At 41.0% G+C, this 24603-nt stretch overlaps 1 protein-coding gene across 7 annotated transcripts in view; it reads right to left on the bottom strand.

Moving 5' to 3' along the window:
* The window catches only part of LOC106608688 (neurexin-2), a 1106898-nt gene that overhangs the window by 554524 nt on the left and 527771 nt on the right, over window positions 1-24603 (bottom strand). For 5 of the 7 annotated variants that reach the window (XM_045721575.1, XM_045721574.1, XM_045721573.1 and 2 more), the window contains exons 7-8: window positions 22389-22412; window positions 451-612 (exon numbers count right to left, since the gene is read on the bottom strand). In XM_045721575.1, coding sequence (XP_045577531.1) covers window positions 451-612; window positions 22389-22412 — 186 coding nt within the window. The remainder of the gene's footprint in view (window positions 1-450; window positions 613-22388; window positions 22413-24603) is intronic. The other 2 variants (XM_045721576.1, XM_045721571.1) reach the window with 1 other exon arrangement.

Below are 24603 nucleotides of genomic sequence, written 5' to 3'. Positions count from 1 at the left end.
TCTCAGCTTGTTGAGTTGTGGCTTGGAGCCTTATTGGGGACATTTTTTTTGTTCATACCAACTATGGGGATTTATCAGTCTACTTCCTCTTAGAGTTAGGATAATAACTTAGCGTCCCTGAGACAATATCCAGCCTGTTTATAGGGGGAGTTATGATGCATCTAAAAGCCTTTCTGAGACCTCTCTCACTCACACACTCACACACACACACACACACACACACACACACACACACACACACACACACACACACACATCTGTGAGGACAGTTTGTGTACGCGAGCAAATATGTGTGTGTGTGTGTGTGTGTGTGTGTGTGTGTGTGTGTGTGTGTGTGTGTGTGTGTGTGTGTGTGTGTGTGTGTGTGTGTGTGTGTGTGTACGTGCATGTCTGTGTGTGTGTGCCTGATTCCCCCCTCAATCCCCAGTACTGAACCAGAGAGACACTCACGTCTTTGAGGCAGCCCATGAAGTTGTTGCTGACGGGTGATCCGGGCAGGTCTGCAGTATTGGGACTCCCCCCAATGTAGAAGAAGTCATCTGATCCCAACATGGTATAGTCCTCCTGGGTATAACCAGTAGTGGTCAGAATACCATCCACTGATATGGTCACCTGGTACGGGCACGGCCCAACAGACACAGGTAGGTATAGAGGGATAGATAGATGGAGAGAGACAAAAAAAGAGAGAGAAAGAGTAGAGGAGTGGAGTGGAGGAGGGGAAAGGAAAGGAAGAAGTTGGATTAAACACTGGCGGTAGGCGGGTCTGTCCCCTACGGTGGGACGTTACTCGTTAATGATTGGTCGCGTTTGCGCAGCTCAGTGGGGAGTCGCTCGGGAATGCAGTTGCTGGGGTTGACCACTGGGACGGTGCTGTTTTCACTCTCTAATAACAGTTCTCAAGGGCATATTATTTTACCACTTTACAAACTGCACCACTGAAAATATCCACACATTGTTAAATGCAGCATGCCCTTGCAGGGTCAAACAACTGATAAACCTCAACGCTTGACTATTCTGTCTGCGTTCCCAGACGAACATAACCTCAATCAAGAGAATCGGGGGATAAAAATAACTGTCTTTGAATATTTAATTGCCAAAAGTTGCGTCTTTTGTGTGAGGTTCTGGGTGTGAGCGGCATCTTTGATCACTGACAGAGTGGAAACCACCAGGCTGAATCAAACGTTCACCGCCAGAAGTCTGATGGAGGGGAGATACCGCCGACTGAGAAGAGAAACACGCCTTTGTTTTCCTTTCATGGAACGTAAAAAGGCGTCAACCGTCTGTTTTAAAGGCTCCCTCAGGCCCTTGGGGGAAGATTGTCAGTTTTTGACAGAAAGGCACCAGGCGCGTAGACATATTAATTCCCTCTGTCTACAGAATGTTAAGTTCTGGGTCTATTCATTAGTATTTCCAAGACACCAAAGTATCCTTCAGTTCATAGTCACTGTGAGTTGACCTTAATTTGATTTGAGATGAGAGGGGGGCTCTTTAACATGTAACACCAGGCTTTGCCTTAGCTCCAGACTACTCAGGGTGGGGGAGGAAATCAGACATGAAATCTGTCCAATTGAAGTTACTATGCAGTGTGAATAGATTAAAAAAAACATTTGCCTTGTAACAGACTTATACATTAGATGTGGTGTTTATAATTAAATGTCTAACCATTATAATAATGAATGTTTTGATGCCTGCTTTGACGACTGAGGAACACTGTAACTGTGTTTGCCAGGAGTTTTGTGGAAACAGATCAGTGTCTTGCCAAGTGACTCGATTTGGATCTGATACAGTCCAATACTAATTTAATTTATAGTGTAATTAGACTAATAGTCCTGGCTGGAGTCGCTACGACGCTCTCCAATCTTTAATTTGACATCTGTTGGTCCACATACACACTGAACCACACACAAACCAACAGCCCTGCTCTGGGTTACAATGAACAACATTACATTTCCACAGTACAAATGCTTCATACTGGGTGTATAGGTCGTTTGGGATTTACTGTACTAGTCTCTAATCCAGGCTGATTGGAGGTGGTAGAAAACAGACAATTATTTTCTTCTTTATTTTCTCTTTTAATAAGGTAAAAGAGAGAGTGGGGTAAGTTGAGCCAAAGGGGTAAGTTGAGCCACCCTTGTTTCTAGGAAACCATACACAAAATTAATAGTTTGACCAGATATTTAGGAAGAGGTCATCATTTAATTGACTATTTGAAGAAAGAAACCACATGGAAAATGTGGTAAGCAAGTTAGGTAAAGAAAACTGATTTTCACAAAGTGAAATGTATTTATCATGTTAGAGGATTCATGATGCTTGTATCTCAACCAAAGTAGATACTTTTAAGATTATTCTATACATCAGTTAGGATCTCTATAAGCTTCAATATGAGGTCCTAAACCTAGGATGAAAGCACATCCTTGTTTGCCTTGGGGTAAATTGAACCAATGGCCATGGGGTAAGTTGAGCCAATGGTTGAGCCAATGGCAAGTTGAGCAAATTGAAGTGTTTTCTTCCCAGGTGTAATGCAAGGTATTATCGCTGGGATATGAGGTAACAACAGAGCCTGGCCTATGTTAAAAGTGTTTTAAGAAAGTACAAGGTGTTTGTTAGGTGTTAAGCCTGTGTTAAAAGATGCTTAAAATGGATGTGTTGAATTGTGTTTGGGAAATAAAGATAGACATGATTTAAAAAAAGGTAGTGGTTATTATTCATTCAGTACAGACATTTGTAGATGGCTTAACTTACCCTGTCCTGCGGCTTAACTTATCCCATACCCGGGTAAGTTTAGCCAAAATACCACTGTTTTGGACAAGTTATGTTTTTAAAACTGTAATGTTTACATGCATTCAGATATTTTCCATGGATACACAACTTCCTGAAATATATGTCAAATCAACTCAAAGTTTATTGGTCGCTAACACAGCTTTGCAGATGTTATCGCAGGTGCACCGAAATGCTTGTATATGGTCATCACCAGTCTGAATTCAAAGTAGATTACACACATCTACACAGAATACCCCATAATGACAAAGTTATGTGTTTTTAGAAATGTTTGCTAATTTATTGAAAATGAAATACAGAAACCTAATTTACATAAGTATTTACACCCCTTTGCTATGAACCTCCAAATTGAGCTCAGGTGCATCCAATTTCCTTTGATCATCCTTCAGATGTCACTAAAACTTGAATGGAGTCCACATGTGGGCAATTTAACTGTTTGGACATGATTTAGAAAGAAACACACCTGCCTATATAAACTCCCAGAACGGACAGTGCAGAAACAATGCCATGAAGTCCAAGGAACTGTACGTAGATCTCCGAGATATCTATCTGGGGAAGTGTATAAAGACCGTTTCCAAGAGCACAGTGGTCTCCATCAGAAAAATGGAACGACCCAGACTCTGCCTAGAGCTGGCCGTCTGACCAAATTGACCAACCGGTCAAGAAGGACATTGGTCAGGGAGGTCACCAAGAATCCTTTGACAGAACTACAGAGTTCTTTGGCTGAGATGGGAGAACCTGCCAGAAGGACAACGGTCTCTACAGCACTTCACCAATCTGGGCTTTATTGGAGGGTGGCCAGATGGAAGCCACTCCTGAGAAAAAGGCACATGACAGCATGCCTGGAGTTTGCAAAAAGGCATGCGAAAGACTGAGATCTTAAGGCAAAGGATTATGTATGTGGCCTGATATGACAAAATATTTACTATTTGGCCTGAATGGAAAGAGCTATGTCTGGAGAAAACCAGCCACAGCTCATCACTCGTCTAACACCATCCCTAACGTGAAGCATGGTGGTGGCAGAATAATGCTATGGGGATGCTTTTCAATGGCAGGGACTGGGAGACTGGTAAGGATAGAGAGAACAATGAATGGAGCCAAATACAGGCAAATCCTTGATGACAACCTGCTCCAGAGTGCACACTACCTTAGAATTGGGCAAGATATGTGTTCCAACAGGACAATGACCGCAAGCATACAGCCAAAGCAATGCTGGAATGGCTTCAGAACAAGAATGTGACAGTCCTTGAGTGACACAGCCAAAGTCCAGACTTGAATCCCATTGAAAATATATGGAAAGACTTGAAGATTGCTGTTCATCTCAGCTCCCCATCTAACTTAACAGAGCTTGAGAAAATCTGCAAGGAAGAATGGGAGAAAATCCCCAAATCCAGATGTGCAAAGCTGATACAGACATACCCAAGATGACTCAATGCTGTATTTGCCGCCAAAGGTGCTTCTACAAAGTATTGACTCGGGTGTGAATACTTATATAAATTAGATATTTCTGTTTTTCATTTTCAATAAATATACAAACATTTAAAAAAACATGTTTTCATTTAGTTATTACGGGGTAGTGTGTGTAGATGGGTGAGGGGAAAAAAAGCTATTTAATCCATTTTGAATTCAGGATGTAAAAATAAAATGTGGAATAAATTAAGGGCTTTGAATACTTTCTGAACGCACTGTATATCGATGTAGATATCTTTGTCAGAAAGAATACTACATCTCCATTGAGGGAGTGATGCTGAATGTCAAAAATGGCTCAACTTACCCCACTCTTCCTTACCTGTAGGTTGATTTTGAGTATCTATTGAATCAGTTTTGTTGATAGTTTCAAATATTCAACATTTTCTATCAATTGAGATGAATTGGAGCCTACGAAAAGTTAACTTACCTTACATTGTGTTCTGTAAAGCATTTTAGATCAAAGTATTTCTTCAGCAATGTTTACCAATCAAATACTTTAGACATCTCCATACAGACAACTCAACGTTCTGGCAAACGACTGGTTTATAATAAAAGTTTTCCCTCATCACAATCAATAACAGACCAGTTGACTACCAAACTGTGAATACCAACCAAGCAAAAAATCTATTTCCATTCAACTTTTCGAACTTCACCAACACTTCATTAAACATTTATACAAATATGCCTGAGTTGAAAGTGAAAACCATGGTGCTTCGTTCTTTTGAGGTCCTGAAAAGAGCCCTGACAACAACTGCACTCCGAATGTCTCGTCCCCAGCAGAGCGCTCTGTTATTCCTTTTCATTTGGTCGTTTTAGTTATTTTTTTACGTACTTCCCTCGAAACAGGGCAACCCATTTTTATGTCTGCTGTCACTACTTGAGGAGAATATATAGAGGTCAGTTTTGGTTGCGCTAAGAGGAGGTGGTGGAGGTGGAGTTGGGCATATCCCTGGTCTTCCGGGGGATGCAGGGCTGTCGATATGTTCAACTTCTCTGGAGGGGGAGGGGTCCTGTGGGGGGAGGAGGCTGAGGGGGAGAAGGGAGGAGGGTCAATGTTACCGGCTATCAGTCTTTCGAGAAGAATCATAGCCCAATTGGCCCAATTGATTCCAACACAGGAGGTTGGTGGCACCTTAATTGGAGAGGACGGGCTTGTGGTAATGGCTGGAGCGGAATAAGTGAAATGGTATCAAATACATCAAACACATGGTTTCCATGTGTTTGATGCCATTCCATTTGCTCCATTCCAGCCATTATTATGAGCCATCCTCCCCTTAGCAGCCTCCACTGGATTCCAAGTACGAGTGAGTTTGACACACACTAATAAAAAAACAGGGATCCATCGCAATTGAGTTCTCACTCCACGAACAACACAACCTCTTCTTGGCTGTTATTTGAACCCATTTCCGGGACAGAATAAGATACCAACTGCAGCAATTAAGGCAGTTTTGTGTGTGTTTAGCTGTGTGGTGGTTGTCGGTGTAGCGCTATGCTAGCCTGGCACTGGGTCCAGTAGTTCGCATCATTAGAGGGCCGTTAATGGAGGGAGCGTCAGCCAGCTGCCAGCCACCTGTGAGGATTACAGCTGAAAGAGGAATATAGAAGATTAGCACTGGTTTTGGCCCCATTCCTCTCTCTTTCTCTTCCTCTCACCGTTTTGCCTGCCCCTCTGTATTCAGAGCCTCTCAGATCACCCATTCATGCAAGAAATAGTAACAAGAAATAGTTTCATTGTAGTCTCCATTTAACTATGTTTTAAAAAATACTGTTTCCAGGCAATATTCCTAAATGTGTTATGCTGCTAATTGTTCCAAGTTGGTTATCCCCATTTGTCCAGGTGATAAGATATACAGTTGAATCAGGGGATCTGGCTTTTGGCCAGAGCAAATGTCTATAGAATATTAAGGACGGTACTGGAGGTTTTGCTTCAGTCTTAAGCTCAACAGAATATTATTGTCTGGCCTGATGTTGCTTGTGGTTGCATCATCATCCATTGGTTGTCATCATTAATTTGCCTGAGACTAACTGGTGATGACATCACAGCTAGCTGCTGGTTCAAAACATTATAAATACTACTAGAGAGTATATGCCTGGATATTTCTCTTGGGCCTTTCTTAGTTTGTATCTCTGAATGTCCATTTGTCTGGAACCCAACAGCTCTTTCATACACAGTGAAGTCAGCCCCTCTCTCTGCCTGACCTAAAAGGAGATGGAAAATTCAGCATCGTCACAACCACAATCTGAACTCACCACCTGTCATGTAACCTGTCACTATCCCCTATTTCCCTCTCTCCCTCTCCATCTGTCTCAGACAAACACACACAATGCTGTGCATGTAAACACATACAGTTCAAGTCAGAAGTTTACAAACACTTAGGCTGGAGTCAGTAAAACTCGTTTTTCAACCACTCCACAAATTTCTTGTTAACAAACTATAGTTTTGGCAAGTTGATTAGGACATCTACTTTGTGCATGACACAAGTAATTTTTCCAACAATTGTTTACAGACAGATTATTTCACTTATAATTCACTGTATCACAATTCCAGTGGGTAAGAAGTTTACATGCACTAAGTTGACTGTGCCTTTAAACAGCTTGGAAAATCCCAGGAAATGATGTCATGGCTTTAGAAGCTTCTGATAGGTAATTGACATCATTTGAGTCAATTGGAGGTGTAGCTGTGGATGTATTTCAAAGCCTACCTTCAAACTCAGTGCCTCTTTGCTTGACATCATGGGAAAATCAAAAGAAATCAGCCAAGACTTCAGAAAAACTATTGTAGACCTCCACAAGTTTGGTTCATCCTTGGGAGCAAGTTCCAAACGCCTGAAGGTACCACGTTCATCTGTAGAAACAATAGTACGCTATTATAAACACCATGGGACCACGCAGCCATCATACCGCTCAGGAAGGAGTCTCCTAGAGATGAACATACTTTGGTGCGAGAAGTGCAAATCAATCCCAGAACAACAGCAAAGGACCTTGTGAAGATACTGGAGGAAACAGGTTCAAAACTATCTATATCCACAGTAAAACGTGTCCTATATCGACATAACCTGAAAGGCCGCTCAGCAAGGAAGAAGCCACTGCTCCAAAACCGCCATAAAAAAAGCCAGACTACGGTTTGCAACTGCACATGGGGACAAAGATCGTACTTTTTGGAGAAATGTCCTCTAGTCTGAAGAAACAAAAATATAATTATTTGGCCATAAAGACCATCGTTATGTTTGAAGGAAAAAGGGGGAGGCTTGCAAGCCAAAAAACACCATCCCAACCGTGAAGCACGGTGGTGGCAGCATCATGTTGTGGGGTTGCTTTGCTGCTGGAGGGACTGGTGCACTTCACAAAATAGATGGCATCATGAGGAAAGAAAATTATGTGGATATATTGAATCAACATCTCAAGACATCAGTCAGGAAGTTAAAGCTTGGTTGCAAATGGGTCTTCCAAATGGACAATGACCCCAAGCATACTTCCAAAGTTGTGGCAAAATGGCTTAAGGACAACAAAGTCACGGTATTGGAGTGGCCATCACAAAGCCCTGACATAAATCCCATAGAAAATGTGTGGGCAGAACTGAAAAAGGAGGCCTACAAACCTGACTCATTTACACCAGCTTTGTCAGGAGGAATGGGCCAAAATTCACCCGACTTATTGTGGGAAGCTTGTGGAAGGCTACCCGAAACGTTTGACCCAAGTTAAACAATTTAAAGGCAATGCTACCAAATACTAATTGAGTGTATGTAAACTTCTGACCAACTGGGAATGTGGTGAAAGAAATAAAAGCTGAAATAAATAATTCTCTCTACTATTATTCTGACATTTCACATTCTTAAAATAAATTGATCATCCTAACTGCCCTAAGACAGGGAATTTTTACTAGGATTAAATGTCAGGAATTGTGAAAAACTGAGTTTAAATGTATTTGGCTAAGGTGTATGTAAACCTCCGACTTCAACTGTACCATACACACACAGACATACACACACCGTCTCATCCAAGCTTGGCCTTGTTCGAATAACTCTCTGGTGATTGACGTTCGCTGTGTGCTTGTTAAAGGATCACGTAACATCTCAATTTCACTTTTTAAAGGCCGAATACCCACGATGAAAAACTAAACTGCCTTCAGCTGATTACTCATCATGAAAGACTAACCTGTCTTCAACTGACCACCCATCATGAAAGACTAACCTGTCTTCAGCTGACTATCCATCATGAAAGTCTAATCTGTCTTCAGCTGACTATCCATCATGAAAGACTAACCTGTCTTCAGCTGACCACCCATCATGAAAGACTAACCTGACTTCAGCTGACTATCCATCATGAAAGACTAACCTGTCTTCAGCTGACTATCCGTCATGAAAGTCTAATCTGTCTTCAGCTGACTATCCATCATGATAGTCTAACCTGTCTTCAGCTGACTATCCATCATGAAAGACTAACCTGTCTTCAGCTGACCACCCATCATGAAAGTCTAACCTGTCTTCAGCTGACTATCCATCATGAAAGACTAACCTGTCTTCAGCTGACTATCCATCATGAAAGTCTAAGAATCTTTGTTGTATGACATGTCAAGCCTTGTTCGGATGAGATATTGATGATGTTTTATACCGAGCCAGAGAATTAAACAATCCTATTAGATGAATGGAGCGCCAGTCAAAGGCAGCACATTTTCTCAAAGTGCTGCCAAACATATAACTAGGGTGGCTAACACTTCTAGAGCCCTTCACTTTGAACAAGGCCCAAGACATTTTGTGCTGACGCCAGCATTACATGGTAAAGCCTATTCGTTTAACACATACGAGGTCTGGATCATGCCCTCATGGCTGCAACACCTTATGGGCTACAAGCCTGACGTTGGAGGCTTAGGAGGTAACACCTGGCATGGCACGAGACAGGATGTGTCAAGGCAACAGTGACTACAAGGTAATACCACTAAGATCACATGGGGATCAAGAATACAGACTGAGGATGAGAGAGGCGGGGGCTTTGTTAAGAGTTCTATTGACTCTTGAGCTTCCACTTTTCCTCTCTGTCAACATGAAAGGATTGTATCCAGATCATAGCCAATGATAATCCATTATACTGTGTATGCTGGGTCAGTGAACCAATCCAAGTCGCTTTAAACCTATATGCTCTAATCCGTGATACATATTGTATGATCATGGTTTCTTCATGCTGGAGAGGGCAGAATCAGTGAAGCCAATTCCCCAGAGTTGCACCATAAGTTATTGCCTTTTTACCATTGATTTCTGAAAAAGAAGACAATGCATTCTTAATAATGGGTAAATGGAGTGGGTCGTTCTATTTATTTTGTGCAATTTTACATCTAATATAAACGAGTAAATGATACACCATCCTGAAATGTTAACACAGAATTGGTGCAATGTTTAGTGTAGTTATACTTCTGAAGTGTAGCAGGGCACCTTTCCATCAGTGCCATCGGGCTTACATTTCCTCACGTATCCTATAATATAGCAGGGGACACTTGTATTTATCTCACCTTTATTTTATCAGGGAGTCATACTGAGACCAAGGTCTCTTTTACAGATGAGCCCTGAATTACAGAAATGACAGAAAATACACAAAGAAAAAGAAAAAGACAAAATGCAAGCAGAAAGAAAAACACGCTCATAAAAAAACAAAGTGGTTCATCCTCAATCAGCATTCTGAACTGGCCAAGAGGCACCAAAACATCACATCTCAGAACATTTTGAAGAAAAAGCTGATTTACCTAACTCGGTGAGTAGAGACCAAAAGGAATTTCCAGTGTTGATGAGTCGGATGACAATGGAAGTGGATCTGGGAGATGTGATGAAAGGGTACATCTTGAGGTTTGTGATGGTGGGAAATTGGCTGCTTTCACTTCAGTTGCTCAGCCAGGGTTATTTTTGACACACCGTAATGTGTGAGGGAAATTACACTGGTTTACATGCAAAAAGGGTTTGAAGGACTCTGGGATAAAGCAGGTAAAACCAGGTCATATCCACAGCTATGCATGAAGCATGCTATAGGACCATTTTTGGCAACCTTTGTTTCAGCCTCAGTTGTATCACGCCCTTAAATATTCAACTATCATTGCCGTCAATTTGATGATTAGTGGAATATGTGTGTGCTTGCAGGGCTGGAACAAATGCATTCCCACCCTGCAAGCTAGATAAGAGGTCAGATAAATATGCCATCCAGCTATGAATTTGGGATTTGATGATGCTGCAAAGTTTCACCCGCATTTGGTAAAAGTTTCCATCTTGTTGCCATAGGACCAAAGTGACGCATACGGGGAGTAATGTATCACCTTGTCAGCCAAGATATAATGATATCATATTGATGTATTGGAACCAGGACCGTTTCTGACCCTCTTTTATTTACCTTAAATGTGCCTTGACAGCTCATTCCTTCTCGTGCCAAACCAACTGTGCTCCTCAGCACCGAATATATTATATATAACATCTTCATGAAGACACTAGTAACGCTATACCCGCCTTTCTATTTAAAGCGACAATAGACTGAGTGCTATGTAATTGATTCCTATTACAAAATCCTAATTCCCCTCAAAACATGGCATGCAGCTCCAGTTCAGTGAGCAAATAGCTTGGGTATCAATGGAATACGGAGACTTACTGTGCCTTCGGAAAGTATTCAGACCCCTTGACTTTTTCCACATTTGGTGGTTCCAAACTTCTTCCATTTAAGAATGATGGAGGCCACTGTGTTCTTGGGGACCTTCAATGCTGCAGACATTTTTTGTTACCCTTCCCCAGATCTGTGCCTCAACACAATCCTGTCTCGGAGCTCTACGGACAATTCCTTCAACCTCATGGCTTGCTTTTTGCTCTGGTATGCAATGTCAACAGTGGGACCTTACGTAGACAGCTGTATGCCTTTCCAAATCATGTCCAAACAATTGAATTTACCACAGGTGGACTCCAATCAAGTTGTAGAAACATCTCAAAGATGATCAATAGAAACAGGATGCACCTGAGCTCAATTTTGAGTCTCATAGCAAAGAGTCTGAATACTTACATATGTAAACAAGGTATTTCTGTTTTATATTTTTTAAACGTAACAGAATGTGGAAAAAGTCAAGGGTGTAAATACTTTTTGAAGGCACTGTATATAAAGCACAACATCCCTGTGCAGGTGATAAACAGAGTTTCATTATGCTTCTCTGCAGCGTAGCCGTGTTTTCTGATCAGAGCATTGATGCGCTGACTTGTTCTCTGGACAAATCTCAGTGTTGCCCAATCCATCGCTTGCTGTCGTTTTAAATGACCAATTAAGGCTTAGTTTACCTAACATTTATTGCGGAATAGCTGAAGCTCATTGTACACTTTATCATACAGAGATGCCAAAAAGTATCCATATATTTTCTAAACCGATGTTGTAATCAGTATGTCATATACTGTAGGATACCAATAAAGTAATGTATTGAGGGTAAGAAGCTATAGAGGCACATGCGCAAGCAGATGCACACACACACACACACACACACACACACACACACACACACACACACACACACACACACACACACACACACACACACACACACACACAGAGAGACCACCTATTCCTAAACCTCATTACAGAACACAGCCAACTTAAATCCCTCAAAATTGCTGTTGATGTTAATCACACCAAACACCATAAGTGAACCACACACCATAAGTGAACCACACACCATCAGTGAACCAAACACCGTCAGTGAACCAAACACCGTCTGTGAACCACACACCATCAGTGAACCAAACACCATCAGTGAACCCAACACCATCAGTGAACCCAACACCATCAGTGAACCAAACACCATCAGTGAACCCAACACCATCAGTGAACCACAACACCAGCAGTGAACCACACACCATCAGTGAACCCAACACCATCAGTGAACCACAACACCAGCAGTGAACCACACACCATCAGTGAACCCAACACCATCAGTGAACCACAACACCAGCAGTGAACCACACACCATCAGTGAACCCAACACCATCAGTGAACCCAACACCATCAGTGAACCCAACACCATCAGTGAACCACACACCATCAGTGAACCCAACACCATCAGTGAACCCAACACCATCAGTGAACCACACACCGGCAGTGAACCACACACCGGCAGTGAACCACACACCATCAGTGAACCAAACACCAGTGGACCAAACACCATCAGTGAAAAAAACACCATTAGTGAACCAAACACATCAGTGAACCACACACATCAGTGAACCACACACATCAGTGAACCAAACACCATCAGTGAACCACACACATCAGTGAACCACACACATCAGTGAACCACACACATCAGTGAACCACACACCATCAGTGAACAAAACACCATCAGTGAACCACACACATCAGTGAACCACACACCATCAGTGAACAAAACACCATCAGTGAACAAAACACCATCAGTGAACCACACACTGTCAGCGAACCACACACCGTCAGCGAACCACACACGATCAGTGAACCACACACCGTCAGCGAACCACACACGATCAGTGAACCACACACCGTCAGTGAACCACACACCGTCAGTGAACCACACACCGTCAGTGAACCAAACACCGTCAGTGAACCACACACCGTCAGTTAACCACACAACTTGCGATACCCTGCTTGTAAGCCAAAGTACCAGTCAAAAGTTTGGAAAATCTACGCATTCAACAGTTTTTCTTTATTTTTACTATTTTCTACATTGTAGAACAAGAGTGAAGGCATATAACACATATGGAATCATGTAGTAACCAAAAAAGTGTTAACCTGTTAGGGCTAGGGGGCAGTATTGACACGGCTGGATAAAAAACGTACCCGATTTAATCTGGTTACTACTCCTGCCCAGTAACTAGAATATGCATATAATTATTGGCTTTGGATAGAAAAAACTCCAAAGTTTCTAAAACTGTTTGAATGGTGTCTGTGAGTATAACAGAACTCAAATGGCAGGTCAAAACCTGAGAAGATTCTGTACAGGAAGTACCCTGTCTGACCATTTCTTGGCCTTCTTTGCCATCTCTATCCATTACAAAGGATCTCTGCTGTTACGTGACACTTCCTACGGCTGCCATGGGCTCTCAGAAGGCGGCAAAACGCTGAATCGTGGCTTTGCAGGCTCTGGCTGAAAAAAAAGTAGCGCGTTTGGGTAGTGGCTGGTTACAGTACTGTGAGACTCAGGCGCGTGCCCGCGTCGACCGAATGCTTTGTTTTCTTTCCTCTGTTTACCTAAACGGAGATTCCCGGTCGGAATATTATCGCTTTTTTACGAGAAAAATTGCATAAAAATGGATTTTAAACAGCGGTTGACATGCTTCGAAGTACGGTAATGGAATATTTAGAATTTTTTTGTCACGAATTGCGCCATGCTCGTGACCCTGATATACCATTTCGGATAGTGTCTGGAACGAACGAACAAAACGCCGCTATTTGGATATAACGATGGATTATTTTGGACCAAACCAACATTTGTTATTGAAGTAGCAGTCCTGGGAGTGCATTCTGACGAAGACAACAAAGGTAATCAAACTTTTGTAATAGTAAATCTGACTTTGGTCAGGGCTAAACTTGGTGGGTGTCTAAATGGCTAGCCGTGATGGCTGGGCTATCTACTGAGAATATTGCAAAATGTGCTTTCATCGAAAAGCTATTTTAAAATCGGACACCTCGATTGCACAAAGGAGTTCTGTATCTATAATTCTTAAAATAATTGTTATGTTTTTTGTGAACGTTTATCGTGAGTAATTTAGTAAATTGTTAGTAAATTCCCCGGAAGTTTGCGGGGGGTATGCTAGTTCTGAACGTCACATGCTAATGTAAAAAGCTGGTTTTTGATATAAATATGAACTTGATTGAACAAAACATGCATGTATTGTATAACATAATGTCCTAGGTGTGTCATCTGATGAAGATCATCAAAGGTTAGTGCTGCATTTAGCTGTCTTCTGGGTTTTTGTGACATTATATGCTAGCTTGAAAAATGGGTGTCTGATTATTTCTGGCTGGGTACTCTGCTGACATAATCTAATGTTTTGCTTTCGTTGTAAAGCCTTTTTGAAATCGGACAGTGTGGTTAGATTAACGAGAGTCTTGTCTTTAAAATGCTGTAAAATAGTCATATGTTTGAGAAATTGAAGTAATAGCATTTCTAAGGTATTTGAAAATCGCGCCACGGGATTCAACTGGCTGTTGCGTATGTGGGACGAATTCGTCCCGCCTAGCCCAAAGAGGTTAAACAAATCCTAATATATTTTAGATTTTAGATTCGTCAAAGTAGCCACCTTTTGCCTTGATGACAGCTTTGCACACACTTGGTATTCTCTCAACCAGTTTCACCTGGAATGCTTTTCCAACACTCTTGAAGGAGTTCCCACATATGATGAGCACTTGTTGGCTGCTTTTCCTTCACTCTGCAGTCTAACTCATCCCAAACCATCTCAATTAGGTTGGGGTCGGGTGATTGTGGAGGCCAGGTCATCTGATGCAGCACTGCATCCCTCTGCTTCTTGGTCAAATAGCCCTTACACAGCCTGGAGGTGTGTTGGATCATTGTCCTGTTGAAAAACAAATGATAGTCCCACTAAGCGCAAACCTGATGGGACGGCGTATCGATGCAGAATGCTGTGGTAGCCATGATGGTTAAGTGTGCCTTGAATTCTAAATAAACCACTGACAGTGTCACCAGCAAAGCACACCCATACATCACACCTCCTGCTCCATGCTTCACGTGGGAACCACACAGAGATCATCCGTTCACCTACTCTGCGTCTCACAAAGACACAGCTGTTGTAACCAAAAATCTCAAATTTGGACTCATCAGACCAAAGGACAGATTTCCACCGGTCTAATGTCCAATGCTCGTGTTTCTTGGCCCAAGCAAATCTCTTCTTAATATTGGTGTCCTTTAGTAGTGGTTTCTTTGCAGCAATTCAACCATGAAGGCCTGATTCACTCAGTCTCCTCTGAACAGTTGATGTTGATATATGTCTGCTACTAGAACTTTGTGAAGCATTTATTTGGGCTGCAATTTCTGAGGCTGGTAACTCTAATGAACTTGTCCTCTGCAGCAGAGGTAACTCTGGGTCTTCCTTTCCTGTGGCGGTCCTCATGAGAGCCAGTTTCATCAAAGCACTTGATGGTTTTTGCGATTGCACTTGAAGAATCTATAAAAGTTTTTGAAATGTTCCATATTGATTGACCTTCATGTCTTAACCTCTCTTGGGTAGGGGGCAGTATTTTGAAGTTTGGTTGACAAACGTGCCCAACGTAAACTGCCTGTTACACAGGCCCAGAAGATAGGATATGCATATGCATCGTAGTATTGGATAGAAAACACTCTGAAGTTTCTAAAACTGTTAAAATAATGTCTGTGAGTATAACAAAACTGATATGGCACGGGAAAACCCGAGGAAAATCCATCCAGGAAGTGGGATTTTTGTGATGTGAGTTGTTTTCCACTGAATGCCTATTGACTATGTTATGGGTTAGGGCCCAGATTGCAGTTCCTATGGCTTCCACTAGATGTCAACAGTCTTTAGACATGCTTTCAGGCTTGTATTTTGAAAACGACAAGTAAAAATACCTTTTGGTCAGTGGACAGGGGAAGTAATATTTAGACAATAGACAACCTGAGTATTAATTTTAAACATAGTTTGACATGTTTCGACAAACTTTACCGGTACTATTAGCATGTATTCATCTGCATGTTTTGACCACCCTGGAGCCAGTGGATTACTGAACAAAACGCGCCAACAAAACAGAGTTTTGGGACATAAAGAGGGACTTTATCGAACAAAACAAACATTTATTGTGTAACAGGGCGTCTTGTTAATGCAACCATATGAAGATCATCAAAGGTAAGTGATTCATTTTATCGCTATTTCTGACTTTTGTGACTCCTCTACTTGGCTGGAAAATGTTAGTATGCTTTTGTAAGCGGGGCGCTGTCCTCAGATAATCGCATGGTATGCTTTCGCCGTAAAGCCTTTTTGAAATCTGACACAGCGCCTGGATTAACAAGAAGTTAATATTTAAGCCAATGTATACCACTTGTATATTTTATGAATGTTTATTATGAGTATTTCTGTATTTTGAATTTGGCGCTCTGCAATTTTACAAGATGATGGCCAGGTGGGACGTTATCATCCCACCTACCCTAGAGAGGTTTTAAAGTAATGATGGACTGTCGTTTCTCTTTGCTTATTTGAGCTGTTCTTGCCATTATATGGACTTGGTCTTTTACCAAACAGAGCTATCTTCTGTATACCACCCCTACCTTTTCACAACACAATTGATTGGCTCAAACACATTAAGGCACATCTGTTAATTGAAATGCATTCCAGGTGACTATCTCATGAAACTGGTTGAGAGAATGCCAAGAGTGTGCAAAGCTGTCATCAAGGCCAAGGGTGGTTACTTCTCAAATATAAAATAAAATAATATCCCAGAGTCGCCGCTTCACTGTTGATGTTGAGACTGATGTTTTGCGGGTACTATTTAATGCATCTGCCAGTTGAGGACTTGTGAGGCGTCTGTTTATCAAACTAGACACTCTAATATACTTGTCCTCTTCCTCAGTTGTGCCTCCCACTCTGATTTCTATTTTGGTTAGAGCCAGTTTGCGCAGTTCTGTTAAGGGAGTAGTACACAGCGTTGTACGCGATCTTCAGTTTCTTGGCAATTTCTCGCATGGAATAGCCTTCATTTCTCAGAAGAACAATAGACTGACGAGTTTCAGGCCATTTTGAGCTTGCAATCGAACCCGCAAATGCTGATACTCCAGATACTCAACTAGTCTAAAGATGGTCCATTTTCTTGCTTCCGAACAACAGTTTTCAGCTGTGCTAACATAATGGCAAAAGGGTTTTCCAATAATCAATTAGCCTTTTAAAATGTTAAATGTGGATTAGCTAATACAACGTGCCATTGGAACACAGTAATGGTGGTTGCTGATAATGGGCCTCTGTACGCCTACGTAGATATTCCATAAAGAATCTGCCGTTTCCAGCTACAATAGTCAATTACAAAATTAACAATGTCAACAGTAATTTACAAAATTAACAATGTAAACACTATATTTCTGATCAATTTGATGTTATTTTAATGGACAAAAAATTGCTCTTCTTCCAAAAACAAGAACATTTCTAAGTGACCCAAAACTTTTGAACGGTAGTGTTGATTTTTTTTTTTACACTTTTTTGGTTAGGACATGATTCCATATGTGTAATTCATAGTTTTGCTGTATTCACTATTATTCTACAATGTAGAAAATAATAAAAATAAAGAAAAACCCTTGAATGAGTATGTGTGTCCAAACTTTTGATTGGTAAAGTAAATCGAAAATGGATTCCTAGCTTATTACAACTCAGGATATGACATTTACAACCTGGTTGTTTGGCTAGCTACGGGAGACCTGTGGAGACAGAGTGCAGTTCAGCATTGTGCTCTAACAGCAGGACCTGGGGTGTGCTTGGCTGAGCGTGTCACTGGCTCATTGACCATGATGGGCTCTGTGACACTAAGTTAACACCAGAGAGCTCTCTACTGGATACCCTCTCATCATGTTAGCATCAGGGGCCTGCCTGGACAAGGGCCTTTGTTCTAAGAGCAACAACACACACACACACACACACACACAAACACATAAACACATTCACGCACACATAAACACATTCACACACACACACACACACACACACACACACACACACACACACACACACACACACACAAACACACACACACACACACACACACACACACACACACACACACACACACACACACACACACACACACACACACACACACACACACACACACACACAGTGTCAGAGTGCAAACCAGGTGAAGCACCCTCAGTGGCTTTTCTACTGCCTACATAGATTTGGTCTGGCATCAAAGTGAAGCCGTGCAGGCGGTCTTTGATAGTGGGACTGGGGCGGCTGTATCAAAGTATGAATCTACTGACAGCTTAATCAGTGTTCTCCCAGTATGGAAGGTGTTGGAACAACAGACAGTGTATAAACCAGATGTTCCTGGAAACATATGCGAACCATATATCAAAGGGATAGCGTTCTGTGAACCACTCACGCCTAAAGTAAGTAATGATGGAACTACTGAAGTCACTACTGTAACTCGTCCGTTACACACTGTTTGGAGGTGGTGCTACCCATTCACGTTTCTTACTACTTCCTTCATTGTGGACAGCATTGTAAATGTGTTTTTGGTTTAGCAATCATGCACAGAAATTGACAATCTTACCTTGACAGTAAATCGCTTACCTGATTGAAGTGCAGGTCTTCAATTTGATAATGTCTTATTACTTACCTTCAACATAGTTTTTAACTGCTAGAGGCAAATATCATCATGTCCACATTGACAATTTTCAACCAAAGTTAGTTATCAGCATTAAATCAACATTTCAAATACAGTATTAGAGGCAGAGCAAATGAATTGCTTCTCAAATAAATTATCCAAAAATAATGATTTTCATTGGTCCGCGAATGCAAACATGTCACACATGCAATGATGACCCCCTTTGACGCCTTTCCCTAAGACAGGTTGAAGTAGGGCTGTGAAGGTCTGAGCAGAGGGAGGGGGTCTGTTCCGCGAGGAATCCTCCAACAGGTGGCTGGCAGCTGGACTGAACAACTAGCAGTGACTGAACTTAGTGGGAAAGTAATCCGGAAGTCTTCAGGCATCAATATGGAATCTTTAGCTCTGAGGGCTAATCCAAATGATGCCTTAAATGACTGTACCAACCCTGAGTTAGTGATGGTTGGGGCTGGGGGGGGGCTGGGGGGGGGGCACAGGAGGGACGGGGAAGTCTTTTGAGATCATTCACAAGTGTTAAAGGATGGAGAGAGGGAGCTTTAGTTGTGTGTTGGGCAGTTAAGGAGAGTTGGGTTGGAGGGTGAACGGTTAGTACTTTAGTAAGTAGGGGAGAGTCAGACACAAAAATGGTTGTTAGTACAGTTACAACATACAGGTTGGATTCAAACAGTAGTATTAGTAACATATTGTTTTAGTCAATTTAGTAGTAGTAGTATCAAAACAATTAGGAGGAGTTTTTAAGGTCCTCTGCAATTTGATTTGTCCATCCAGATCAGATTTTCGGACTGAATGCGTTTGACAAGGGCTTGTTTTGGTTAAGAAGAAACAAAATGATTCCATCCAAGCTAATTAGAAGGACATGAGACATGCACTGAATGACTGGATGACAAAATGGAAAGTTAAAGGAGTAGTCCATTGGACAAAACAAAACACATGAACCAACAGAGGCAACAATCAAACAAAAACACAATCACTTTGAGAGGAGGCGGCAATGGGAAAAGGAAAACCCAAACTGCAGAGGGCAACACTACTACACCAGACGAATGGAAAAGTAAAAGGTTAAGGGTGATATTAGGACAAGAACGCCAAAGGAAAGAACACCCATCTAGACACGTGTGCAGACTGGCACTTGCTGGGCTAGAGCAGTGAAGACACCCTTGTGGGGTAGGATGCAGATGTCTATGATGCTAGCCAGAAAAACAACATGCAAACAGGGTGCATGATCCAAACCGAAAGGAAATGTACAGTACAATGAGGGACCAAACCGATGGAACAACCACAAATGCATGTAGTCAACAGAAAAAGGAGAGGGTTTTAATGAACTGGAAAATCTAAGTGAGGGAAGAGCGATTCCACTGTCAACGGTGAAAAGAGGGGTGAATGTAACATTCAAATTGTTCAATCTAAGAGCTATATGAACTCCCTTTACTATACCTCCTATCGCCATCTATTTTGGTGCACGTGCTAACAACTAGCCAGTAGCTTATGAACACCCCTCCATAATCTTTCCATTACTTTTACAGGTAATAACACAAATTGGCACTAAGTGACTTTGAACATACACATACAGTGTAAACTGATTGCTTGAGTCATTTACAGTAGTTATGGTAACCCATAACCGGTTAGAATAACAATGATCTCAAGCTGGTCTTTTGTTCTGCTGTACAGTAGTCTCTCTCGTTTGATTCCACTCCAACTCAGGTGTTGGATGGCTGACACAACCTACTTACTGTAGGCATCGCTCCTCTAGTCACCTAGAAAATGAAAAGCTGTTCCCCCTCTTTTTTTTCCCTTTTTCCTTCTTTTTTATCCTAGCAAGGTAAGGAGTGAGGTCGTATTATTTGTTTTTTGTAAGTTATATTAAAAAGAAATGTCAAAAGGAAACAAAACCCTGAATAAAAGGGGGTGGCTGGAGAGTTACGTGGCCACACGGATACTAGTGTAATGATTGATATATATATATATATATGATTGATATATGTATGTATATATAATATCCATGATATATGCATATACATATATGCTTTAATGTAATTGGTTTATCAATAAACAACAACCAAAAGATAAGGGGGTCAACTCTTACATGCAGGGGGCCAGGCCAGTAAACTCAGAGGTAACAAGAGTTAGTGTTAGTGATGGAGACTGTAGATCGGACACAGTCGAGACATTCCAAGAGATTGTCCCTACATGCCATGTAAGTTTTGTGGGTAGAGCGTAACCCTTTTTTTTTATTTTTTATGTTTGGGCCCAAATCCAGTGACAGGAAGTAAGATTCTAAGCAACAGTGGCTATCTGAAAAGGTCAAACAGAACATAATCCCTTTCTCTTTCTTTTCCACTGTCAATGCCTGTTACCTGCATGTGTTAATCCAAGAAGATACATGAAATTAGTCATTTACTGTCCTTAATTCTTATTTATACATCAAAGAAAAGTAGCTACTTTAAATTCGATCTTAATTTTACGCCGTTTTTGTTTTGGCAACAAACAACTAAGGCCTAGTGTTAATTGAGTCATGGCAATGCTGTAATTCAACATGTAAATCAATGATCATCCTTCTGGGGCTATTTCTGAAGGAATTGCCATGGATTACCAAAACATCTTCTAACAAAATATCCACATCAGTACTCTTATGCCAACCAGCCTCTTACCCTATCCTTGCTTATTTAGTGTATTCTATTCCTTTCTAAGAAATAAATCACTTTTCCCATTTCCTTTAGCAAGCCAGCAGCAGCACTGTCCTGACTTTGCCTGTTGTCTCGACTCCTGAAAGCCTGGCTATACACAAGAAAGCCTTAGTAGCAGACAAGGGAACAGTATTTACCATTCAGACACAATGGCATTGAATTAAGTGTGGATGTTGAGTCCAGGTATGGGCTCAGAGCTGAACCAGCTCAGTCCTAAATCACACTGTAGGTCTCTAATGGGATCGAGCCCTCATTTGAGGCTCTGCTTTACGGCCTTGTTTCTGCCACTAAATCAGGAGGTGTAAATATAGACCTGAACTCTATTAACGTTTGAGTGGGAACCACAGGCCTTGGCACACACATATTTGCTGCAGTACATTCTCGGCAGAACCTGTCGATAGTTGCTGAAGGAATAGGTAGACTCATTTAAATCTTAACAATACAATTGCGTCAACTAAGTTAGACAAATGTTTTTGCATATATTTTTTCGTAGTCAATTCAAAGTCGACTAGGTTAGCTTAGTTACACTGTTTAAGTAGACTGACAAATGTTCAAACTTTCTAACACTAAATATAAAGAGCACCTAGTATCAGACATAGTAGAATATTATCCAAATGGCCTGAGTTCTTACTACCTGTCACTGGGGTTGTAAAAGTAGGGGTTATTCTCTGTCAATGGAGTCCGCTGTGTACGTCCACTTCAAGGACGCTTGTTGAAAAAAAAAATAGGGGATAGGTTTTGTCGTAGTCAATTCAGAAGTTTATATCTTTCTTGGAAAATAATTCTTTATTTCTTCATACGGATAGCGTTTGAGAAAAAAAATCTAAGTAACAAAACAATTCTAAATTCTTGCTAAATTTAAAGTTTTAGGACAGACCTCTTTCAGTGGATAGTTTTCTATTTTTGTAGGAAGGGAGGAGTATTGGATGGTAAAAAGCGGAAACGGACAAAGAAGTAAAATAAAGACAAATAGAGAGGTGATTGTTTTCAGCTACCTTGGAATCGATGGAAGTTTGTATTTTCAGTAAGAGCAAACGGAATAGAAAGAGGTAACGGAAACCCAGGGCAAACCAAAGTAAAGACAATTAGAATGATATCTACCATATAATGCAGTTTGTTTACCATAGCGTGTCCAATGCCTGCGTGCTTCAGGAGAAAACAGGGGGAGGAGAAAGCAAAAAAAGAATGACAAACCGTAAACTCAAAGTTTCGAACTTCAAAAATTAATTTTTACGAGATTTCGCCTTATTAAAAAAAAACAATAAACAATCAGGTTAATTTAAGAGTAGGCGATAATAAACCAACCAATCAATCCTTGAAATGTCCAAAAATAAATAAAGTAGGCTTTATTTTTATTTTTTCAATATCATACATATCTTCCAAATAAAGAAATAAAGAAAGTAATTGGAAAAAGTTTGACTTTTCGGATTAAAGGGTTTTTCCAAAAATAAAAAAGATAAAACAATATCATTACATTTTGTTAGTATGTAAGTACGCAAGTTAAATAGAAAAAAGAACAGATGACTCACATTCCGTGAATGACACAATGTTAGTTGTACAAATTAAAGGAAAACCAAATCACAAAATAATATAATACATTGGAGAATTCTGAAGCTTGTTGTTAGTAAAAAGACAAGAGTTAGCAAATCAATTTTCACAGAGGGGTTGGGGGCAGATTGGGGGTGGGGCTTGTTTTTTGAGTGCGAAAGGGAATGAAGGAAAAGCAGTTCAGTATTAGTATTAACCACTTCTGATAGGCTAGTCTTGACTGTGGGTGTGGCTGGTAGGAGGGACAAGCTCTGTTAGAATTGGTGCTCCATTGCAGGGGGTGTGGCCAATCATATTCCGAATGCTTGGCAGGTTATACTTTCCTAAGCAAACTTTCTCGAGTTGCTTTTCTCTAGATCTTGTGCAAGAGAGTTTAGGGAGTATGGAGAAGCCAGAAAAAAACATAGCAAAATGTAAATGTTCAAAATTACCACAACAGTTAAAATGGCTAAGAGACAAAGGATAGCAGTATTGACAATGATAATCAGAAAGTTAGGGCAATTCCATTTCAATTTCAGAACAATTAAACAAAAATAACATGTATTGCTTCATTTGAAGCAGAAAAGAGAGCAAGAGAGTGAGATAAAGAAATACATCATTGAAAGAAAGAAAGAAATGAAGAATGAAAGCGATTGAAATACATTTAGTTCATTTTGCACATGCAGTATCCTTCAGTCTGCCTCCTGAAAGAAATAGATATTCAGTTATTCAAGTTCACTTCCAAAACAACCAAAACCCATATCCTCTGCTCCTAAGGAGAGAAACAAACACACACGACACTGTGTTAAGAGTCCACTATTTATATATGTACTTAATGGCAAATAGTTGTCTGGCTTTTCCTCACAATTCACTGTGAATGATGACAATGAATGTACTGTAATGTACTGTGATTTTGAATTCACACTTTGTCATGTGATGCCTGTATGAAGCTGATGTCATTTTAACCTTAATTCCCAATTAGGGGAGAAATTAGAGCTTTTAATTAGATGACTTTACCTTTATCACTTGGCATATTCAATCTCAGAACGTTGAGTCAGAAAGTATAAAGATAGAGAAATGAAATACAATAGGGTGTGTGCCTTGTACCTCCCCAGTGTGTGTGTACGTGTGTGTGTACGTGTGTGTGTACATGTGTGTGTTTATGCTTGCCTAGCCTATTCGGAGTCACCAGGAATCGCTAACACCCGGTTTTCAGGGACACAGTATTTTCAACCTAACTTCCATTTTCCCTGAAAAACGGAAGTGGGGACTCCGCTCAATTTTTATTTATACGCCTGCAATGTTAGGTTAATGCTTGCATGCAAACGTGTACCCTGGTTCCTGCATTGAGGACATAACGTAGCTTTGTGTTGCTCGCTCTGTATGTGCCCAATGGGTTACTTTGCGTGTATACAGTATGTGTGGGAGTGAATAAGAGTGACAGCCACACATCTGAGCTACACAATGCCAGCGGGGTTAGTCAAAAAAAGAAAATGGCCGCCCACTGTTCGATCCGGGTCATGTTAAGCCGTGTCGAGCGTCTCCGCTCTGCTGCTAATGACTTATGTTAATCCATTAATTAGGTAAATAAGTTCCAACAGTGGGTGTGAAATTTGCATATGTATGCCTCTCTGCCTCGTCAAAGACCTACAATGCGCTTGTGTCTCTAATCGTCCCAAAACACATCAACAGATACATCAAGCCCATAACTTGATTGGGACTCAAAGGGATTGGGGACGCAAAACAATGGTTTATTAAATTAGACAAATTACGAAGGTGACAATGACTTTGTGTCTTTGTCTCACAGGCA

The sequence above is a fragment of the Salmo salar genome, chromosome ssa07, assembly GCF_905237065.1.
Source record: "Salmo salar chromosome ssa07, Ssal_v3.1, whole genome shotgun sequence".
Lineage (NCBI taxonomy): Eukaryota > Metazoa > Chordata > Actinopteri > Salmoniformes > Salmonidae > Salmo > Salmo salar.
Note: the sequence above shows the minus strand (reverse complement) of the source record. Positions and strands in the feature narration are given on the sequence as shown.